The sequence below is a fragment of the Apteryx mantelli genome, chromosome 1 (genome assembly GCF_036417845.1).
Source record: "Apteryx mantelli isolate bAptMan1 chromosome 1, bAptMan1.hap1, whole genome shotgun sequence".
NCBI lineage: Eukaryota > Metazoa > Chordata > Aves > Apterygiformes > Apterygidae > Apteryx > Apteryx mantelli.
In genome coordinates this window covers 118,422,039-118,445,646 of record NC_089978.1, presented here as the reverse complement: position 1 = coordinate 118,445,646, position 23,608 = coordinate 118,422,039, and the positions used below count along the sequence as shown (strand labels likewise).

General features: G+C 40.1%; 1 protein-coding gene and 1 long non-coding RNA gene across 2 annotated transcripts; one reads left to right on the top strand and one right to left on the bottom strand.

Annotated features, from left to right (window-relative positions):
• Window positions 1–60: 60 nt before the first annotated feature.
• PDZK1 (PDZ domain containing 1) lies at window positions 61–11,752 on the bottom strand. Its single transcript, XM_013950169.2, has 9 exons — window positions 11,677–11,752; window positions 7,794–8,005; window positions 7,217–7,472; window positions 6,133–6,269; window positions 4,668–4,863; window positions 4,212–4,408; window positions 3,497–3,688; window positions 2,333–2,632; window positions 61–1,329 (listed from the first exon to the last, which is right to left on the bottom strand). The coding sequence occupies exons 2-9, from the start codon at window positions 8,001–8,003 to the stop codon at window positions 1,252–1,254; spliced, it is 1,566 nt and encodes a 521-aa protein (XP_013805623.2). The 5' UTR covers window positions 8,004–8,005; window positions 11,677–11,752; the 3' UTR covers window positions 61–1,251.
• Window positions 11,753–21,478: 9,726 nt separating this feature from the next.
• On the top strand, window positions 21,479–23,382 carry LOC136991134 (uncharacterized). Its single transcript, XR_010883171.1, has 3 exons — window positions 21,479–21,495; window positions 22,587–22,677; window positions 23,365–23,382. It is a non-coding gene; the product is annotated as an uncharacterized lncRNA (long non-coding RNA).
• Window positions 23,383–23,608: the final 226 nt, after the last annotated feature.

The window sequence follows — 23,608 nt, the reverse complement described above, 5'->3', positions numbered from 1 at the left end:
TGTCAACCCCAAAGGTTTGGCTGGAAGCGAGCTAGAAAATGGCTAGGATTTACTGCCTGGCAGGAGGGAAATGAAGAGAAGTTGAAGGGAGACGTGCATCACTAGTATCTAGTGTTCTTATGAGCTGGAGCTCAACCTTCGGTTGCTGAGTCTCAACTTGTTTCCTCTCCCTGTATAAATGGAATTGAGGCTTTGAATTACTGTTTGCTGGAGTTCAGTGTAAAGTCAGATCACAACTATTCCTTGTTTACTTTATATGCTGTAAATTCAGTATTCCCCACAACCTGTGTGTTCTTCTACAGTAGCCTGTATCCCCTTCTTGACATAATTCAAGGCATAAAAGTAAATTTTACTCATGTGACTTGAACTTGTAACTTCCCATAGCCACTCTCCCCAGCTTTCTTTGTTTTAGAATTGTTCTGGAACATAAATCATAGGTGGCAAGGGTAGGACCTGGGAAAAAGAAATAGCCATGCTCAACGATTTATTTCAGCATTGTTTTTGGTGTACAGCAAGGAGGCAAAGCATACAGTAGCAGTATTACAGAACCATTTATGTCGCATTCAAGACAATGTGGTTGGCTTGGAGTCAGACAAAGCATGACTCTGAATTACATACACTATTCTAACTACCATGATCCACAGCTATAAACAGAGAGAATAGTGCTTAAAGGTTTTGAGTTGTGAATTATGAAGTTAGCATAATGTTTGAAAAATCTTCTGCAGTGTTAGTAAGGGAAAGGAGTGTAATGCACGTAGTCCATTGGCTTATGACATATCACAGCAGTTGTACTGCAGTAAATACAGCACATAAGTCACCACAGAGATTGAATTGATGAGCTTTGATTAGGAGAACCCCTTCTCCTGGGAGGTGGAGAGAGATCAGTTGTTCTGTATTTAAGAGCTTGTCTTTAAAAGGCTAAAACACTTATGGATTTATGAAACATGGTTCCTCCCTCTGCGGCAGCATATTTAAGTATATACCTCTAGTCACTTAAGCCTTTACAGAAATAAGTGACTAACTGCTCACTTTACGAGGCAGAAAGCCAATGAAGTACAATTGCAGTGTGTTAAATGACTACAAGTTACATTGAAATGTTTATTTCAGGCAGTTGCATTTCAGCAAGAGATTGTACTCCCTTACAGGTATGGTAATCCTAGAAATAGTCTAGTTCTGGGATGGGTAGTAGCAAAGAATGATTGAAGTAAAGGGAGTTGGGAGACTTATTTGTTCTTGGCATAGTTTGTCTTCTCACAACTGCGTGTCATCGCTGTTGTCACCGTCTGCTCTTGTTGAGGCACGTGATTGTGAAGAGGAGGATGAGCTTGCCTGCAGAGGAGTAACAAATACATTATGATTATTTTTAGTTTGTAAACTTGCTTGGTAGTCTGCAGTGTTATGAAGGTCTGCTGTTTTAATCGGTACTAATGATGTACCTATTTGCATGGGAGAATGAGCCAGCAAATGTGATTTTTTGTTGTTGTAGTTTTTTTTTATTTGATTAAGTTTACTGTAGAGATAAAATTGTATGATAAGGGCTTTCTGTTTTTGTTTAATTCCGGAATCTGCTGAATTTGCATGCAAAAGAGGGGCTAACTTCAGCTCTGCAAAACTCAGCTTGATAACTAAAAAACTTTTGAGAAAACTTGCAGCTGGACATCTGCACATGGTATAATGAAAAATGAATAGGGACAATATTAGTCATATTCTTCCCTAAATGTCTCTTCTGAATAAGCAAAAAAAAAAATTTAAGGCTGACCACACAGAGGGGTCAAAATGACTGGTTCACGAAGAAATATCTTGTTTCTTTTCTGACTTCTATCATGCTTCAAATTCTTTCTACTGACATAATATGAACAAAATACTTCAAATCAGCACATTTGTTAGAACATGTTGTCATACCCTATCAATTGCTCTTCCTTCTACAAAATAATCTGTTTCAAAGTATTTCACCTGGTTTCCCCCAAAGCATTTCATGCTCTTTGGTGTACTTAAGCACTGTTTCTCTGCACTTTCAGAAGTGTCTTGCCTGTTTTCCATCTTCATTAAGAATTATCATATTTGGATTACTGCGGTGCACAAAATCTTTTATGTTCATCCTTTCTGTGATTTAATCTTGCATTAAAGATACCCACCTGTATTATGTGTGGGGAAAGGAAGAATTGTTTGTGGTAATTGGACTCCAGCTTCCCTATTAATAACATAAACTGATTTTGTGAAAACCATTCTCAAGCTAAAGGTCCTAGCTCAGGTATACCTACTAGCTGAAAATAAGTTCTTTTCATATCCCCTGGATGATCCCTCAACATCTGGTCAATGTAGTATTACTCACTCTTTCTCTTGGCTCTGGTGAGGTTCTCTCTGGCTCTGCTGGTGGGTTTTCTGTGTGAGCAGGAGGTGCAAAAGCATTGTAGGATGGATCTGCTGTAGAGGCTGTAATGTGAGTCTTCTGATGCTGAAAGTATTCATAAGCATCTTTGCTGCACACCAGTAGTGTTAGTTCGTCACCACTATCCTGCACTCTTGTCACCACTTTTTCATAGGGTTCATTCATCACATTCACCCCGTTTACTTCCACCAAAAAGTCATTATCTTTTAGACCAGCTGTGTCAGCTGGCCCACTGTTTTGTACCTGAAAAGGCAAGTTCAAACTGTGATATTAGCACAAAACTTGAGAAGACACATTAACAACCAGTGTTTATCTATGATGTTGTGTTACTGCTTTTGTTACAAGACAGCAAAGTAAACATGGGAGAGGGGAGATATCATGGGACAGAAAGAAATGAATTGGGAGAGGCAACAGGTTTAGATGAAATTAATATGAGACCCATCAAATTTAGCTTTAAAATGCATCTTGTTAGGCTTTCATTTTAGAAGTGTGGCATGGTGGAATCATGAAGACAGGTGGAAAACCAATTTTATTATTATTTGCAGATCCCTGTCTGGTAACTTAACGTTAAGTTTATTACATTTCACAAATTCCTTAGTAATGAGTGGAAACGTTCCTCCCCCCCCCCAAAAAACAAACAAACAAAAAAAACAACTAAAGGCACAGTCATAATTTGAGGTAATAGAAGTTTGACTCTTGCCAGCTGTGTAATTTGGAGAAGGAAGGGGGAGATAAATCTTTTACATTTTTAGGGTATTCTACAGCTCAGAAAAATCTCTTTAAATTACTAATGTTAGCATGCCAGCCTTATGAATAAAAGTAAAAAATGAGGCAAAAGTTGAATTATCCTCACATTTTGACATCTAACAGAATGAGGAATGGTTTTTTTGGTGCTCATTTTTTTAATCTCCCAAACAATATTTTACCTGGTCCTACAGTGTCGGTCTGGCTTTAACAATTACAACTCTGTTATCTAAGAACATTGGAGAACAGACTTATCTTTTTTTGTGGTTTAACTTGAATATATTTACAGAACAGAAGGAAGAGGGGGAGGCTGTCTGACTTGACTGCCCAAGCTTTCCCTTGTTTCTTGTCCTGTGTTAGTACCTCACTGATGAACAGTCCAGGTTTGTTCTTGATCATATTCAAATTGAAGCCAAATCCGCTAGGCCCTTTCACCATCTTGCAGATTCTTGGCTTGTTCACTTTCTGCCCAGTGTGCAACTCCACTCTTTCCTCCATTTTAGCTGGAGATGGGTCTTGTACTTTGTGGTAGTATGAACAGGGGGAAATTTGAGCCTGAAAAAAACAGTAACAAAGAAAAGCTTGTTAATATAAAAAAAAAAATCTGTTATGAAATCTGTATTAGGCTTTCAGGTTAAACATGTTTTGTTTGAAACCTTTTTATGACTCAGAATTAATCTGCAGTGAAGAATCCTTCACCTCAGCCAGAAATTAAAAGGCAAAAACTACGATGTTGATCTATGTGAGAAGGGAGTTTTGTTACCCATTTCCCTCATAAGTGGTTACGCAACCTCATAACTCTCATTTTGCTGTCTTAAACTTGTCTTTGCTCTGATGTGTTCAAATTTAGAATTGTTTCAGTAGTGACTGTGAAAATTGGGAACAGGTCAAAAACTTGGGATGTTTAGTGACTTGCTATAGAAATACAAGGAGAGTTGCTGAAATATGGACATATTTTAGATATTTCCTGCAAGTTGAAGAAGTGTCTCTGTCAGAGCAGATTGGCCATTTCATTGATGCCTATATCTCTTTTCAGTGATGAATTATCAATTCCTAGCAGTAGCCTGCATTTTCTTACCAGTTTATACATGGTGTCAGTCTCCTTATCCACTACCAACAGTGTGAGTTTTTCCTCCGATTGCTTAATCTTTTCCACTACTTGTTCATGGTCCAGAGCCTCCACTTGTTCACCATTGACAGCCACTAAGGTATCATTGTCTTTGAGACCTGCCTTGGCTGCTGGGCTCCCAGAATCAACATCCTTGATTACATGATCTAAGATCAGAAGAAGGGGGAAAAAATAGTTTGAGTATGTTTGGGAAGTTTAAAGACATTTCTGATGGTAAAGGCAAATTTTCCAAGCTGCGCCTCAGGTCGAGACCGTTTCCCTGATGTAGCACTGCTTGCAACAGGACTATAAATAATTTCTCCAAGATTAGCAATAAGAAGCCAGACTGGGAGAATAAGGTCTGCAAAGCTTATACAGGAAGAAACTGTACAGCATATGTGGTGGCCTTGTTGGTTTTGTTCTTACCACCAGTATTTCGCTCCATTCGTAGATAAAAGCCATAACCACTTGTTCCTTTCTGGAGCTCAACAAGTCGTGGTTTGAGGGGAAGCAGTTTTAGGCTGGCACTCTCTTTGCTCAGTAACATCTTCTGGCTTCTGTAATACTGGTCCGTTTCTTCATCGGAAAGTAGAAACATAACATGATTTCCAGACTTCTTTACCTGCATTAGTACATTTACAGTCTCAGATGTGGCCCCTTCAACATCAAGCGGAATCGTAGATGATTTCAGTAACTGGTGCACTGATATACAATTGTGTAGAGGCTGTTCATAAAGGAACCACAAGGTCTAGGCCAGTCTACTAAAGAATTGATTTCAGTTAGGAACTTGGAGCATGCCCAGACCGTGCCAAGATCTTGAGCGTGTGAGATCCTCCATATAGCTGAGGGAATTTCCTGTACTACTTACTGTTTTCCTGGTCTCTAGAGAATTAGCTGTAGTGTTGTGCCACAGTCATGAAGGTGGCATGCAGTGAGTGGCAGTAAAATCGAATGAGTAATCAGTAAGTAGTGCTGCTCTGATCTAGATCTAGAGCTCTACAATATAAACATATGACATCTGTATCACCATTTTGGATTACAGTAACAACAATTGAATGGATAACTTGGCATTGCCATACCATTAACTTCCTGTCACTCTTGGTCCTCTTCCATCTCCCTGTATTACTGACTTCTGCTTTTTTTTGGTCTGTTCAGCCTCTGCTTCTAAGCTTCTAGTCTAATGCTGATCTTACCCGCTATCACTCTGCAGCTGATGTTACAGCAACTCAACAAAACACAGATGTTGCATAGTTCTGTAGTTATTAGCATACATTGAGTTGTGTTGCTGTAGTGCTGGAGTATGTACTGCTGGCCTCAGGGCACTTTGAAATCTTTTCAACTCCAACTGCATTTTAGCAGTGCTGATAGTGGGAAAGCTGAAGCCTCACTAACAATGTTCTTTGAAGCTGAGGCCAGGTAGTGAAGTTACTTGCATAGTAATTTTCATTAATCTTGGATTTCTTAACAGGAAGAAGGAACTACTGTTTGGAAACATTAATCCTCCCTGTTCCAAGCTAACTGCATCATTGGAAAGTTCCCCCCTCTTCCTGCACTGAAAGCCACATTTGATGACTTGCCCTCTTTCCATTAAGAACATTTCTAGGACTTCTAGGAACAGGGCTTGATGTTTTTTTAATAGGATTCATGACAACCTTATAGTTGTGGTATTTAAATTTCTTTGGCCTGTCTTGATGGCAGTATTCATTCAGAGACAGTTCAAGAGGCTGCATGACAATAGAGCCATAGTAGCAGGGTACTCTGCAGTATTGATGATACACAGAGACTTCCAAGACTTACTGTGAAGCGTTCAAACCAGCCAGGCCTGCCCCCTCGGTAACCCTAATAGGTTTTTGTGAAAGTGGGCCAGACAGAAGGTGACTTGTACAAATACCTTTTCCACCACCTCCTCGTGTGTGTCATTTTCCACGTTTTTTCCATTGATTTCAATCAGGCGATCATTATTTTGGGCACCAGCCTTTGCAGCTGCTCCTTGTGATGATACCTCTACTATGAACAACCCCTTCTGACCTAAAACAGATGGGAAAACTCATTACGCAGGGTAAGTCAACAAAACATGCCTAGATTTTGATGGCTAAGGAAATTCAGCCCTGATGTCCTTAGAGACTCTGGATCTCTGTTTATGCACAGATTACAGTGGCACCACAAACCTTCCACATAAACACATGCCCGTGTGCCTTATCCTGCCCTGGAAAAATCACTCCTGTGGGGGAAGAGGCATTTTTTGCACTATCTGCAGCTCAAACAATCATTTATTTCTCTACTGAGAGTGCTTAAGGGACTGATTAAGACAGCTGAAAGGGATTTTGGTGGGATGGGGGAAGGGGCAGTTTGAAGTGGGGAGCTGCTTTTGTTGCTGTTATGTGCATTTCAGAACTTCCCGTTGTTTGGAAGGCTTCCATGTTTGGCCTTTGAGTTATATTGCATTCTGAAATACCCTCTTTAGAGCTGATGCTTTCTGGAAGATGTCCATATTCTTTTGAATAGCACTGGAGGAAAGGTATGTGTGGAAGACTTTGAAGATTTCTTGCTTTCTAAATGAAATAATTTGCAAATCAAAACAAGCATGTGGTTTTCCTTTTTCAGCTGTCTTTAGAACCTTGTGTACTGGTTCCCAAGGTAATTTGGAGGAACGGAGCAGGCCTTGATGCAGTGGTTGGAGTATATATCTGGTATACAAGAAGTGGGGCTGCAGAAGTGGTCTTAAACAGCAAGCAGAAAATAGCTTATTCTCTTTATCCAGTTTTCTGCCTTTTTTTTTCCCTCCACCACATAAGAAATGTGGCCCTCAGAAAAATGGAAGCTGCATATGCTGTACAGAAATGGATGGTAGAGAGCTGAACCCATCTTGCCTCCTTTCACTTCCCTTCTGTTAGCAAGGGCACTTAAAGTTAACTGTATTGTCTCTGTACCTGCTGTCATATCTTTACCATCTTCCCTCCTGCCCAAGCTCTCACCTTCTGTGGTTTTCAAGGAGAAGCCATAGCCATTCCTTTCCTTCACCAGATAGCAGAGCCGGGGCTGTGGAGCTGCATTGATCACTCCATTGGCCCTGAGTGGTGGGGACTGCTGCTGCTCCTGCTGCTGTTCTGTTGATGCCTTTTGACCCAACTCTTCCAAGTTCACTCCCTCCTTTCTTGCCTTTTGATAGGAAGCTTCATCCAGAACAAAGAATACAACAGAATTCCCACTCTTCTTGATTATCTCCACCACCTGTAGTGGACAAGGTCAAATTGCAAGCAGGCACTAGAGTGATTGACTTACTGCAACCCTTCCTGGGGAGGGCTTTTATCAGCTTGGGCACTGCCTACTCTTGTTGGTGTCTCATCCCTCTACTTAGGCACTTTGAAGGCACATCAAAGGCATTTCATGCCCGTGGTGGATAATGAATGATGCAGGGAGATAACCAGAGCAGTTGACTCACCTCTTGGATTTCCTAGCTATAGCTGCCATAAAAAAAAGGAAAGGAAAGCTTCCCATAGTGACAGTGGGTTATGGGGGCTGGTATGGATCCCAGACTAAACTGAGATGTACCTGTGTGTGTTCCTCCTTGTCTACAAATACACCGTTAACCCTGAGGACTCTGTCTCCATCCTTCAAGCCAGCCTTGTCAGCTGGACTGTCCTTTTCCACGTTCCGGATGAGATGTCCTGCTGTGTCTTTCTCAATACGCAGGTAGAATCCGTAGCTCTTTTGGGGTTTTTTGGTCACTTTACATTCTCGGGGCTGGAGAGCAGAAGTCATCTCTACCAAGCAGGATGGAAAAAACACATGTGAACAAAAATAGTGAACTGCCCTAAATATGCTCTCTCTAAATATATATTGAGATGGTTTGCCCCAAAATTCTTGGGGTTTTGTTTCCCAGGAAATCCAGCTTTGCAAAGTTGAAGCTAGTTAACTAGGTTAAGGTGAAGAATACAGTCCCCCTTTTTTCCCTCCTCCTCTTCACTTTCCTTGGCTTCCTGTCTCAAAGGAAGTTAGTGTCTTAGCAAGATGCAGAACTGGAGGAGGAAGTTGTCTGCCTATGATAAGATGGTGAAAACTGAGGTGAGGATCTAAAACCAGATTTAAGTATTACAGGAAAAAAACCAATAACATCACAAAAATGTTGGAGCACTGCAAGAAGATATGTGACAAAATTGGATTTACAGAAGAGGAGGTGAGATCAAGGAAGGACCTCACTGTTCTAACCAGGCTTTCCTGTTCTTAGTTACTTTAACTAAACAAAATTAAGTTTCAGGAAAAGACATTGTAGCTGGAGTGTTATCATTAATGAGTGTGAGATTTGCTTTGGAGGGGGACTTTAAAGCAACTAAGAAAGCCCATATCTCCATTTACAAAGCTCTTTTTTTTTTCTTTTTTTTTTTTCTTTCTTTCTACCTGGGTTTGTTATCTCCACATCTCAGTTCTCATACAAAATGAGGCACCTGCTTTATTTCCCTGTCCTTTAGAAGTTAATCACTGGTAAGTCGAAGTTCTTGGAGCTGTCCATGTTTTCCTCTGCCTCAGAATCCTAATTAAAACACCTTTTGATTCTGTTCTAGAGAGGAGCTTACAGAGGTAGCATGTGTTACACTCAGATACACTGTATATGCAACTTGAATAAGATACGAGTGCAGGTATTATGAGGTATAACGGGTCTGGAACATTCAGGCATACACCTACTGACAGTGTAAATGTGCCATCAGGTAACCACTTGAAGGAGGGGTAATTTAACCAAGCCTGTTTGGTCTATGTAAAATGAAAAGAGGAGCTGACACAGTATGCTTATGTAGCAATTCTCATGTGAATACTCAAATGACCATAAAGCCTCAGTTTGCTGCCTATCTGGCTGCAAAACTTTGCTTCCAACCCTGATGTCCTCAACAATGCAATGAGATGTAATCAATAAGAAAAATGCGACATAGTGTCTACGGGAAGGGAACAAAACAATCCGGTTTAGAAATGACAGGCTGCTGAAGTGACTGCGGTAGTTTGACTCAAATGACTTGTCAATGAGTTCATGACAACTGTAGTAGAATTTCTAGTCAGTATCTCCAGGGTTTTGTGTTACTTCCCCGGAGAATTTGAGACCAGCTGGTTGGAGAATGTACTTGATGTTGGGAATTGCTACTAGACAATGACCTTGGTCCCCTGGAGGTTACAGAGCAAATCATTGTGGAAGCCACATCAAGCACATGATGGACAAGAAAATGATTGGGATCAGCTGGTATGGATTTACATTTTTATGATGCCTGATGAAGAGATGACTGGCTCTGTGGACAGGAGGAGAGCAGTGGATACTGTTCACATTAACTTTTGCAATGCCTTTAAGACTGTCTTTCATACAGTCCTTGTAGCCAATTTTGGTTAGATATGAACTGAATGAGCGCATTATTAGGTGAGTGGAAAATGCTGGACCACCAAGCTCGGAGGGTTTTGATCAGTGCTGAACCAGCTGGTGGCTGGTTACTAGTGGCATTCTTTAAGGTTAGTACTGGGGCTGATACTGTTTAACATCTTTATTGATGATGTGGACAGTGAGACAGAATACATCCTCAACAAGTTTGTGGATGATACCAATTGCAGGAAGTGGTCAATAGGCTGGAGGGTAAGGTTGCTATTCAGAGGGACCTCAATAGGCTGGAGATATGGGCTGAGAGGAACCTCATGAAGTTCAACAAGGAAAAGTGGAAAAAACCATGCATCTGGACCCTGTGCAACAATACAGTCCAGGTGCTAGCTGGCCAGAAGGCAGCTTTGCAGGAAAGGACATGAGTGCACAAGCTGAACATGAGTCTGTGGTGTGCATTTGCAGGCAGGTCAACTGTATACTGGGCAGTATTGTTAAGAATGTAGCCAGCAGGAAGTGATTGTTCTCTATTTGGTTTTTGTGAGACCACATGTGAGTAATGTGTCCCATTTTGGGCTCTCCAGTTCAAGACATTGACATATTAGAACAAGTCTAGTGGAATGGTAGGGGGCTGGAAACATGGTGTTTGAGGAGAGGCTGAGAGCTGGGTTTATTCAGTCTTGAGAACAGAAGGTAAAGGGAAGGTCTTATTGTTGTCTTCAAATAGCTAACTGGAATGAATGGAGAAGACAGAGCCAGACTTTTTTCAGAAATTTACAGTGATAGGGCGAGAGGCAACGGACACAGGTTGCAGCAAGGGAAATTCCAATTAGACATAAGGACAGCTTTTCATTGTGATGACCGTCAGATATTGGAAGAGGTACCTAGAGAAGCTGTGGGACCTCCATCCCTGAGATGCTTACCTAGATGAGGCCCTGAGCAACCTGATCTGGGCTGGCCCCGTTTTGCATGAGGCATTGGACCAGATGGCCTCCAGAGGTCCCTTCCAACCTAAGATATTCTATGCTTTTGTGATCTAATGGAACTTTGTTTTGGGTGGTGCACGTCAGTAGGGGGAATATCACGTATCATGTGCTGAAAGTAAGCCATAGTCATGCTCAGGGAACAACTCCAAAGTTAGCTGTCTCAGCAACTCCTGCCAAAGACCCATGCTGATAAACGAGGTGAAGGAGGACAACCTTCTCTGGTTGGAAAGTTCAGGTAATTAGTAAACTCAATGATCTGTGTTTTATTAGATAGATTTTCTTCTGCCTATCTCTACCAACTGCAGTCTGTCAAAAGGCCAAAGTTGTGTTGCAGAAAATTAGCCTCTAATCACAGCCAAATAAATGCTAATAACGTTCATCTGCCTGTATGTGAAACTTTCCGCACAGCTCTGATTTTGCTTCTCTTTCTGTCACCTATGTGACTAATGTATGTAGGAACAGGCCTTTTTTGAGAAGTAGCAGGTGCTCAAATCCCTCCATGATCTTGATAACAGCCTACTGCAGAACCACCTCTTTGGCTACCCATGGTACAGACTGTTTGCTGTCAAAGCCAGAAGTGCATTGCTGAGGTTATTCAAGCAGCATACTGAAAAGTATGCATGTGTGGTGGGGAGTTGGAACAGGTGCCACTGAAGTGGGAAGAGAATTTCAGCATGCAGAAATAGGAAGCCTACAGGTCACGATTCACTCACTCCCCTTGGTCAGGTTCTTCTGTGTGCTTTTTTTGAGTCCCTGTGTGTTTGCATCAGGACAAATACCATGTAGAGATGGGCTGCCCTATTATTTGGACCTTGTTTGAAACACAGCTCAAAGCAGTTTTTCCTGACAAACATTGGGAATTTATGCTAATTCCTGAAGTTTACCTGCAAAAACAGTGTACAGAAAGTCTAAGAAACAGTAGGCTCTTAAGGGAAAGATTACTTCTTCATATTTAGAACATGGGAGAAGCTTATAGAGGGCTGCTTACTATTTCTCCTTTCACTCCATGAAAACTTTACATGTGAAATTATCAGGATCATAAAAAGGAGGAGTTTTCTAGGGGAAGAGGGATTAGGGAAAAATCAAAGGAATTTCCTACCTGTGTGTCTGTGTGGAGCAGCCTTCGCAGGAATTTTCTTTTGCTGTCCCTCTTGTGGCAGTACCTATAGGTAGGGCTGGACTTTGATTGGGCAAAGGTTGATTTAAAAGATGATTTATTTAACCAAGTTTCACTGAATATGTTCATCTTCTTGATAAGCTGCCTTGTCCTTGCCTGCAGAGGTACAAACCACATGCCCTTCTCAGTAGCTTTGAATTCTGCTCTGCTGATGATTAGACACAAAAGCAGTCAAGGAGCTGATTTGAGCCAAGCCTGATCTTTGCTCGGGGCAAGAATCTTCTCCAGCTATAAGAAACATCTCTTAAAGGGAGCAGGTCTGTGGCATATCTTATCCACTTGACATAAGCATCTGCAAGATATGCTGACAGACATAAACTGAACTGATGGTGTTTCTGATGTGGGGGGAAGTCTCCAAACTGGAGATCTTGGTATACCAATATGTGTAGTGATTTGACAGTATGAAGTTCCCTGTTCCAAAGTCTCATTCAACTTCAGAAAATTTTAAAGGGTCTGATTGCCCTCATTAACTTGCTATGGAATTGGATTATTAGAAATAATACCCATGTTTGCCATGGCTGTCTGTTCTACCTCTTTAATTGAAAGGAAAGGTAGTAGAAATATGTATAATCTAAATGTTGTTCTGCAACAGAACAGTCATCAGTGTTATAAATGCCTTACTGTAATCCACTTACCCCTAAATGGATTTGCAAGCCTGTTGTGACTAGGAATTGCCCCTCTTTGTGTAACATTCAATCTAGGAGTCCAGAAAAGTGAGCCCCAGTGTTGTAAGCACTAGACAAATGTAGTCAGACCCTGCCTAAGGTGGCTTGCAGTCCTTCAGACAAGTGAGACAAAGATTGGATGACAAGGGACACAGAGAAGGCAAATCACCATGGCTCACAGTTTTGCAGCTGAGCACAGTAAGGATTGGAAAACATACACATATGTATGCGTGAGTGTGTATATGTATAATAGATATATGTATTTGCATGTATAATTGTGTGTGTGTGTATGTGTGTATATGTGTGTATGTATATATATGTGTGTGTATGTGTGTGTGTGTATATATATATATATCAGGTCAGTATATAAGGAAACAGCACAGCATTTGAAGCAAGGCATCAAGATGTATTTTTTGATTGTAGTATCACTGTGATAGTCACCTGAGCCCAGTTTGGGTCCAGACAAGATTTTTCAAGAATAAGGTGCTACACAGATGTAAAATGTTTGTGAAATGCAGAAACATTCTATGTTTATAGAAGAGAAGACATGGGTCATGTTCCAGCTGGAAAACAGGTGGAGGCTGTGCAACAGTTCCAAAAAGTTTGGAAAAGAAAGTTGAGGGAGGAAGGTCTAGGAATCAGCAGAATATTTGGAAACTTCCGACATGATAAATCATTAAAGTTGGTAAATGAGAACAGGGAGGGAAGGTTCTTTATGAGCAGAGGCTGATGGTTAACACTAGAGCCATGAAAGGAGGTTGGTTGCGATGCTGATGATGAGGTGCATGGAGGAAGTATTGCCATATCTGCTTGAGAACAAGACTCTGCATGTCTTAGGGCTGTTTTCATGTCTGCAGTGTTGAGATACAAATTGTATGGAAGGTGTGCTGATGTATCCAGTCCTAGCAAGCCCTTGAGGGACCTCTCCTGTCCTCCCCCCAGTAAAAATGAAATTAAGAATGGAACAGAATAAAGGCAATTTAAAGTATCTCCTTTTCTGGTTCTTGAGTCTTTTGGACTGTTCTCTCAAACATGTTGGTATGACTATAAAAATGAGGAACCTAAGCCCCCCCCCCCAAAAAAAATCTGACCTCTAACATTTTATGGCCTACAGATCTCTAGGAAAACCTCCAAATTCACAGGACTTTGATATTGCCATAGTGACTTAGGTGGTGCGGTTCTGTTAGCACAGGGACTAAATTTATGGGGACCATTCTCCCCAAAGTATGTCCCTCTTTTATAGCCCAGTTGTGGTAATGTAAGGACCCTTGTATTTTCCTGTGTGCTAACATTTACAAAATTCTTTCAGTCGTTCTTTTTGCTAGACCTTTCTGATGTTTAGTTAGAAGAAATTCTGTCATACTTATTATCTGTGTTACCAAGGAGCCATCTGTTTCAGATATTTGTTTTAGATTTATACCAGAGAGAAACATTTTCTAGTAGTTGTAAGTGGTCACATGGTTTCCTCAGCATGTTGGTAACTAGAGAGAGGAGCCTGTGTTCTTAATTTTGGAGCTTGCCAGAGTCCCTGGCTTTAATAAAGTCACAAGTTTTGATAAGTCTTAGCCCCTAAATAAATGCTACTTGTCAAGGTCCCACTCTTTGCCAGGAAGTGTGCAGTCCAGGTGTCAAGCTTGCTTTTTGGCCCTGTTTTGGACACAGACATAACTGGAGCATGTGGATCTCTAATGCCCATTGGTGCCGAAATGATGGCTAATATCTGTTACTGACATCTGAAGAATTTATACATGTTTGAGTTTAAAAAAAAAAAAAAAAAAAAAAAAAAAAAAAAGGTAACTAGTCTCTGGATTACTTTTACTTTCTTTGGTAAGCTGTTTGTGTGTGTCCGTGTGTGTCTTCTATCTTCTATTGGCAATGGTGACAAAACAGGTTTTGTTGCCATTTCACTGGCTGAGAGGAGTAGAAAACACAGCTCTTAATGAAAGATTTGTGAAGCAGATCTTTGAAGTTTATAATACAAGCTTAAAGCTATAAAGCTTTGTTGAATAAAGGATACCTTTGTTTTTAACAAAACTTTACAAGGGTCTAAACTTAAATTTTCATGAATACAGTTCACCTGTTCAGTTCTGAAAATAAGCTGGCTTCTCAAATGATGCACATCACTGCCAGCATTGTTCTGTTGACAAAAGGTTTATGTGCATGCTTTACTGTAGAAATATTCCCCCTTTAATCCTTATAATTGTGACTATACTAATCACAGCTGAACTCTCTTGCCTGGGAAGCATGGGTCTGGATGCCCGTTAAAAAACATATAAGGAGGCATTTCTAAATAACGTTTGTTTACCTGCCTTGATTACTGCATACTCATTGACCATCAGCTCATTTTGTCTCTTTTCAGTGCTATCCTTTTTTTGAATTCATAAGACACAAACTAATTAATGACAATTAATTTTCAAATGCAGCCTATTAGGAGAGTGAGGGCTCTTATTAATGTCCTCTCCTGACTCTTGCTGGGACAAATTGGAAAGTTGTCCCCATCTCCCTGCAGAAAACTATGCCCTTGTAGCTGAGAGTGACAGAATGGTGGTATGCCTGGTCTAAGCCACCACAACCCAAAGTATTAACAGGAGGCACCATCACTTTCAATTTATGTTAGTATGCATGACTGCGAACTGTGATGTCTGAAGGCTCTGGTTCATAACCTCTGTCAGGTAGAGGCATGGTGACTGAAGAAGTTACTGTCCTCACCTGAGGCGGCAGCAGCCTTTTCAGATGCCCCAGTTAAATCTGACAGGAATGGTGAATCAGAGCCTTGGACTGTTTTAAGGACTCCCTCAGTACAGTACTATGAAGATGTCTTGTATTTGTTCTTGTATCCAGGCTGCTAAAAATCAGTATAACCTTTTCACTTTGCCCTTTATTCTGCCAGTGATGTTTTTGCACTTTGGCAACTATTGGGTAAAACAGCACGCGCTTTGATGATAGGAATACTTGGTTCACTGAGATCCTGCTTAATCATGAGGCAAAGTTCACTTCATCTACCAAATGAATATTCATCAGTCATCCTGTACGTAGCCAAGTGGTATTTAAATCTCTCTTTTTCTGATGACCAGATGCTCTTGATATGGTAAAAAGTCAGGGAAATGAAGGAGAAGCAAACAGAACTGGTATTGCAGGTCTAGGGAGGAGAAAGAGAGAATATCCCTCCTTTTAGCTTTTTGGACTTCTGTCCTCCTAAATCATGTTCTGTTCCTAATCAGCCAGTGTTTACAGCAATGAAAAGTACTCTGCTATCCAGTGAAACTTTTATGGCCAAGGGAAACCACCCCTTTCTTCTTGGTAGACCTGTCGGCAGGGAATTACAGTGGTAGTCCTCTTCCCTCAGGCTTTGCTTTTTGTGTTTTAAATAGTGAATTGTCTTCCCTAATGTCCTTTTCACTTGAGAACATAAACTGTAAACAAGTGCTTTCTTCTTTAGTTTTCCAGTAAGGATTCTGTATTGATTATGAATTGGGCTTTTGAATGCTGAATATTTAATGGACTTAATTGTCATGTGTGTCTGTGCTGCTTCTTTTGCTGCCATGTCAGGCTGAAATCAATGTTAAAAACTGGAATTTTGTACTCAAGCAAAAATCTGAAGACCTTAAAAAAGAAAAAGAAAAAAGAGGAATTATGTGAGCTGAGTAGGTTCCTCAGTGGAGGAATGTGTTTTGTCCTAATAAATGGGTGTATACCTGTGTATATATATTCATGAGCATGCACAGAAATCAGCCTGTCTGCAAAACAATTTGGATAACAACAACAGAAGTTGACTGGATTAAAGCTGCTCAAGTGGCAATGCCTTTGGAATTCTCTTCTTCCCTCAGGCACTGATAATATGTGGGAAGATGTTTCTTTGCAGATCCTTACATTGGGCATTTTCAGGACATAAATTTCTTCAGTTCTGCATTTTAATTGCTGTATCAGTCAAAAGTTTTTGTACATGCGAGATGCTGAGACATTTGTAACATTGTGTGTGTGTGTATATATATATTTTAAATCTACCAGTCTGCTTTTCCAAATCCATTCAGCACATTGTGCTTTCTGTTTCCTAGGATATGTAAGTTTATAAAACTGCTTTTTCTGATCTATGAATGAGCAGATAGGTTACTTAGATCTCAGTTGCGTGTACATTTCTTGCCCTTTGGAGATAGATTACTGAATTTGACAGTAGTGTGTGTTAGTTTTTCTAAGCTTTTCAAGTTTTTGTGTTTAAAAAACCCCCCCAAAACCCTACTCCACTGTTTTCTTCAAGGAGCCTGAGGAACAGATGCTTATACAATCACTACCGAAAGCACATACTCCTCCTCCAAAAGTACAGCTTTGTGGGAGAGGAAGTATACAGACCTAAGACTTTGACAACAAGTCTGAATCTCTTTACCTTCCCATCTCCAATTCCCCTCCTCATTCCCCTCCCCCCTTCCCCCAAAATCTGTAATCAGTCCAGGAAATATCCCTGGTTTCTGTATCGCCTCTTTATTATCGAGTATTTTATTTCACTTTGTCAATGGAGATGCTATAATGACTTTCCTTTGCCCTAAGCTCAGTGTCAATGGATGGTGGGGCAGGAGGTGGGTAATGTGCATTAACCTCAGCAAATATAAATGCTTCACTGAAGCCAGGAGATCCATTTTGACTTTTTTTTCATATGCCAAGGATCTAACTTTTGCTTCAGATTTCCTGCTGGGTGCATGTAATCTTGCTACCAGAAGGACTTGAACTGAAATAGCATTCATTAACCCCTCTCTCTCTGCGATCAGTGGTCGTAATGGTAAGTCTGAGTGTAGCCTTGAAGCCTAAATGCAGGCTGCCTGTAGAAGTTTCCACCTCCTTGGTCAGCTTATATTTGCCTTTGTATTGAGTGAAGTATTGTGTGCTGCTCTGATGTGGCTTATATGATGCCTATAGAAATGTATGGGGGTGGATAATGGCTGCTCTTTATTAGTTATTGTCATTTCTGTGGCTTTCAAAGGCTTGTGTCTGCCACAAAAAGGAAAAAAAAATTATTACTATGCTAGGCTTTGCATGAATGCAGTCCTTTTCCTGGGTAAACCTTGAGAACAATTACTTATAAGCATTGTGAGGAATATAAATCTAGATATTAGTTGAACCCAAGATTATTTTAATATGAGAAAAAGTTTATTTACTACAAAAATAAATTAATGAAGTATAAAGGCCAGCAGAGTAAGTTATAAGCTTTTATAGTTCTTTCAATTTCTTTGCCTCCTCCAGACAAGCAACTGATCCTACCAGAAATCCATGCTTAAGTACTAAGAACAGAATAAATCTCCTTAAAATGCATACACGGAAGTAACATTGACTTGGTTGTAAGAGCAAGTTTTGGTGATGGCAGAGCCTATGTCCCTGATCTCAGCTGGAAGATGGCACTCAAACTTTCTAAAATACCCGCCTAACTTTTTGTCTTTTTGTGGAAGATCATGTAAGTGACATGGCAACATCTGGGCCTACTTAACTTATCCTGACATGTTGAATTGGGTTCTGAAGTGGAGCTGGCAGGACATGCTTCTCAAGAAGTAAAGGCTGTGGAAAAGGAAACAAAAAATTCTGTTAGCCACAGGCATAGCTGAAGTTACATGAATTTGTTTCCTCAGGCAAGCCATCCACAGTAGAAAGAATTCAAAGATTTAGGTGATTAGGGAAGCTAGCCTGTGGCCAGATGAAACCTCTGTGTGTGTGTGCCAGTAAGCTCCACAATGAGTCCGTCTGATAAATAGCAAGATCCCAAGAAGATAAGCAGTGACTCAAGCTCTACTCTCTTGTCTTTTTGTTTTGCTTTTTTTTTGGAAGCTACACCGTTGTTTCTTGCTTTTCATTTATAAGTGCACATGAGGGAGTCCCAACAGAGCCCTTTAATGATTTTCTAAAGTTAAACCACAACTTGTCACTGATCAAGTCAGATTCTCTGATGTTAATGGTGGTGTTTAAATCTGCCCTTATGTGATTTAACTGTCACACCTTCTTTTAGTCCCATGGAAATGCTGTGTCCCTTTGAAGAGGATGATGGAATAAGAACCCTCCTAACTGTGTGTTTAGTGACAGCAAGGTGTAAAGCAAAGATAGCTAATGGACACTTAAATCTGGTAGGCATTTACATTCTTAAGTAAGTGCTGCTATTCATTATCTGTGTGCTTTTGTAGCTAGATCACTAGATAGGGAATTGCAGCTGAAGGATGTTGTCATTGTCTTAAATTCTCCTAGGGCAGCACTTACAGTAATTCCTCCTAGTGTTAACTTTGTTAGTGGTGATAATGTGTTATATTAGTTTGGGAGTTTGATCATTTGACTATGTTAGTCTATTGATTCACTGTAATACTGCAAAGTTCCATATTTAATTAGCTTAGATAAATGTGGATTGTTGCTTTTGCAAGGTTTTCTTGCTTTTATGTCTATTTGATTGACATTATACTTTTTATTATTTTGATTAAAAAAAGAAAGAAAAATTAAGTTGCAGCTTTTGACAAATTGGTATATGGACCTTTTCTCTTTATAGTTACAGAATACATATATCTTGAGGCATGAAACTTGTAAGCCCTCTGAGTTCCCTTCAAAATTAGTTATAAAATGCTTCACAACATGATTAATAATAATAATAGTAACAATCACTATGGCAAAAAGCTTTGTGTTTCAATTCAGTATAGAACTCTTGGGTTTTGTTTTTTTTTATTCTAGATATAAAAGTAAAAATGATAACCCATTTGTCATTTGTACACACCAACATATTATGAAAGTGATACTCTACTGAAAGAAATCCAACAAACTAGGTCTTAAACTGAGGTACATGGGGAGGTTGAGAAAGATGTTGGCATAAACTTGGAAACTGGAGCAGAATGGCTTGCAAATTTGCAATTCAGCTTTTCTTTGGCTTTCTAGGATTGTGACAATTGTTCCATATTTGCAAGAGAAAAGAGAAGATCTTTTTAACTTGTAATAGGAAGCAAAACTGACTCTCAGAGGAACACAGGCAGTGTTCCCATTGTGAGGCTGCACAGCATATGATTGAGTTTTATGAAACGGAGGGAGCACAGCCTGCTTCTCAGGCCTCAGAGGAAGTAGCTTGGCTTTTTAATGACTCTCAGGCTTACTCAGCCTAAATGTTTTGTGTTGATATAGAATGGATTAAAACTTTTAATTTCCCCCCTTTGGTAGATTAGTTTTATGCACACACTTTTTTTTTTTAACATGGGCAGATTTAAGATAGTATGTTAGTTATATGAACATACTACTGCAATCTGTGCATGCACATTCCTTTATAATTTAGTATTACAGGGAAATCTGTGATAAGTAGGCAGGCACCCATGTTTTAATAAAACTCTAGAGGAGATAAGACCAAAAAAAAAAAAAATCTTATGCATGGCTGTTATTAGCCCCAGATTTGGGATTACAGTTAGGAGAGGGAAGTCTTTTTGATAGCTTGGGCTTCATTGTGGTGGCTTCTCGATCTTAACTGGTTTGTAGACCAACACGTCCCGAAGGCCGACCTGCTGCATGCTTGGGGTGAAGGCAAGTATATAGGATAGGGTACAGCCAGGGCTATTGGAAGTCCAGAGGGTCTGGCACAATTTTATCTGGTTTTATCTGTTGATTTAATATAAACACATGCAGGGGTTGAAACCATCCTATTTTTTATTTTCCTGAGGAGGTTTGCTGAGCAGGAAATTTATAGAATATATGAGGACACTGAAAAATATACTGTCTGATCTTGTGATCTAAGTTTTTCCCAAACCTGTTATATCCCTGACTTGCAGACTTGTCATGAAAATGTTAACTCCTGTATTGAATCTGATAGATTTACTAATCCTAAAACATCTAAAGAGATTTCCCTTGCCTTAAAACAAACAGGCACACATTCAGATTTACTCAGCAAGTAGAACTTTGCTGTTTACTTTTTTTTTTTAAATTTTTCTTAAGATTAAAATAGTGGAATTTTTCTTTTTTAAACCTTGTCTAAAATAATGTGGTGGGAATAATAGAGGGTGTTCCATTGCACTCTCAATATTTTCCTATTTTACTCAGTTCATCTGACTGTTGAGAAAGTAGATGCAACCCAAGATGCTGGCTGCAAGGTAGTCTGGGCCTTTCTCAAATAAAAAGGCCGTTCCCCATCCTATTTCTGAGGTGAACCCTCAGAGCCCATTCAGTCTTGGTTGCTCATGAATATGTACCCTCAGGTTCACCTGTGAAGGCAGGGCAATTGTGAATGCTCTCCACTGACTGCCTTGGTACTAAATGGACTTCGGAGAACATGTTACTTCCCCCAGAGGAGAGGTGATGGCTTTGGGATTGCTCTGAGATGTGAGAGAAAGTGGAAGGAGAAGAGAAAAATCTTGCTCTGCTCTCTGAATTGTGCATGCTTTGTGAATGGGTAATATTTGCTCAAGCCAGCATCTTTCACCGTCGTGATGCTTTCTTAAACTAAGGAAGTTTGGAAGGAAATCCAAAAGCTAATGGCCTTGTTGCACAGAGAATTTACACTTCCAGTAAACATGTCTGGACACTGAACTACCTTCTGCTAAAACCAGGAATTTTTATTGCTCTAATGAGTTACGGAGGCTGTGAAGTGAACTGGCAGCTCTGATTATTCCCCCTACATTAGCCACTGTACACATTTCAAAAAGCTGTTAAAAGTGCAACTCATACTTCCTGCCTGTGCTCTGGAACTCAAACCTATTCTGAATGCTTGAATTATTTTTTATTTTTTACTTAAGGTTATGATGGTGGAATTTTCTGAAAATTACTGGGTCATCTGACAGGGTAAACTGGACTGAGACAATAAAATCCCGTAGTCCTGGGTAACTGACCCATAACAGAAAGCTTGATGCAAAAAAAGTGTGTGTGAGGACCCTTTCTAAAAGCAGGCAATAAAGGGCTGAAAGAAAAGAATCAGTGAAGACATTCAGCTTTTTGCAAATACAGCCTGTGTGGGCATTTCTCTGTGGTGTAGAAAAGTGTAGATAAATACTTGCTTGTCATTTTCACACCCACCATTTTTCTGCCCTTTACTACAGACAGGAAGATCGTGTTATACCAAAACGAACCGATTCAACTAGGATCACAGGTACTAGGCAACATGAAACAGCCAGGAGTCCTGTCTTGGCTTTCTTCCATGTCTAAGGTGATACGAGAAGGGGGGGGGGGGGGGAAGCAAAACCAAATTAAAAAAACAAAGCTTTAGATTTTGAATACTTTTCTAACCTCAGAATCTTTCAAAGGATAATTTTTTAGAGAAAGAGCACTTACCCATTTAGTAAATGGAGGTCAAGAAAACTACCCTATTTTTTTCTCCTTCCCAGCAGTGGGGAAACTCTGCTTAAGTGTCTGGCACTTAAAGAATTTTCTAAAAGGATAGCTATGCTCTTCTAGGGAAAAGGAAAGCCTATGTTCTGAGGTAAAGAAAGAAATTCTCCTGCCTCTTAACACTAGTCTGAAACAGGAGGATGTTGTGGTAAGCATTATTTATTTTTTTTCTTCAAAATTTCTCTATTTTTTGTGTCTGATGCCCACATCAAAATTTTCCTACTCGGAGTACAAATACAATAACATATAAGTAATAAGAATTGAAATGTGTTTTCATCAATGAAAAGAGAATAGTCAGTACTGTAGTTCTGTACATTCATTATAAGTCTGGAGACTGTTTGCTGGGAGCCTGTCTCTTCCTGCCTATGCTAGCAAAATAATTTGATGCAGATGCAGTTATGAAGGACTTTGGGCAACTTTTAGAAATTATTGGCTGATGTTAAAATCACTGTAGACTGGAGCAATAATTATGTGACTCTGACCTAATTCTAACTTTCAGCTGTTTTAGTCTCCTCAGAGCCTGAATAGACCTGTTGCCTGTAGAGATAGTATGTGTGGGAAGGTGTTCTGGTTTGTGGTATCTGTCATCTTGAGTGGGTTTTTTTGGTCGTTTTTAAAGCAGATATGCGCTTTACTGTCTCTTTGTGCTAGTTAAATGCAGAGTGGTTGCTTTACATTATTTCCAAGCTCATTGCTTCAGAGGGAGGTCTTTGCACTTTTGATTGCAGTAAGTGCTAAGACAGGCTTGCAGTACCGAGCTATGTGATACTAGCTCTCTTCTGTACCATAAGAAGAAAGCACCAATAACTGCCTGTGACTTCTTACTTTTTTTTTTTTTTTTTTTAAATGCAGATGACTATGATCCCAGGGTTCCTGACTAGAGCTAGAGGAAGCAGCCCCATTCTGGTTTTCCAAATGATGGTGCTGGCAATGCTGTTATCAGGTAAGGAGGAGCCCTGCAAAGGAAAAGCATGCTGCTGGCATTTTTTAATCCTATATAGGAGTTACTTGGTTTGGCTGAGAGATGCTGTCTGTGTTGTGGGAAAGAAAGAATATTTATTGCAATCTGCTTCCAGTGGGGCATGCTGTGCAGGATGTTTTTTTCATCTTTTTGTTTCATCCACTGCTGAATTTTGCTCAGGGAGCCGTAAGGTGAAATCTGATCCCAAAAGAAGCAATATTTAGAGCTAAGCAATAATTTTATATTATCTTCCCCTGGAACAGTTCAACATTTGACAAAAACAAAAAATTTCAGGTTAAAGAGAAACAAACAAGAAAAGAAAATCAAATGTCCCTCTCCCCAATGTCTTTTTTTTTTTCTTGAAGAAAGGATGTTTTTTCATCTTCCATTTTTGTGAAAACACCAATTTCTGCAGAGAATACTCTATTAGCTCAATGCCTTTGCTGCAAGACCTGGGATAGGATATAATGGTTTTTCTCCTCAAACATTAGGAAAAAAATGTTATTTTCACTGTGGTACCTGTTATCCTGGGCTCTGTGTATGTACCTGGAGCATAAGACAGTCCCTGCTTTCAGTGTCCATAAACAAATGGAAAAGTATGGTGAGGGGAGGGGGAGATGGCCTGGCACAAAGGTCAGTTCAGTTAATGTCTGCTCTTTTAAATCACAGAATATGGTATACCAGAAATAATTTATGCATCTGGCATGAAATATGTGGAAGAAGGGGGGACCCTGACTTTGAATTGCACCATGAGGCATCGACAGGATCAGTCTTCACAGCTGGAGGCCCACTGGTATAAAAAAGCGAGGAACCAAAATGATGAGATGGGGTTTGGAAAAGAGCTGGAATGCCTGCAACTATCGCACAGCTCAGACCCCAGCACCAGCGTTGTGTCATTTCTGCTCCTCAAAAT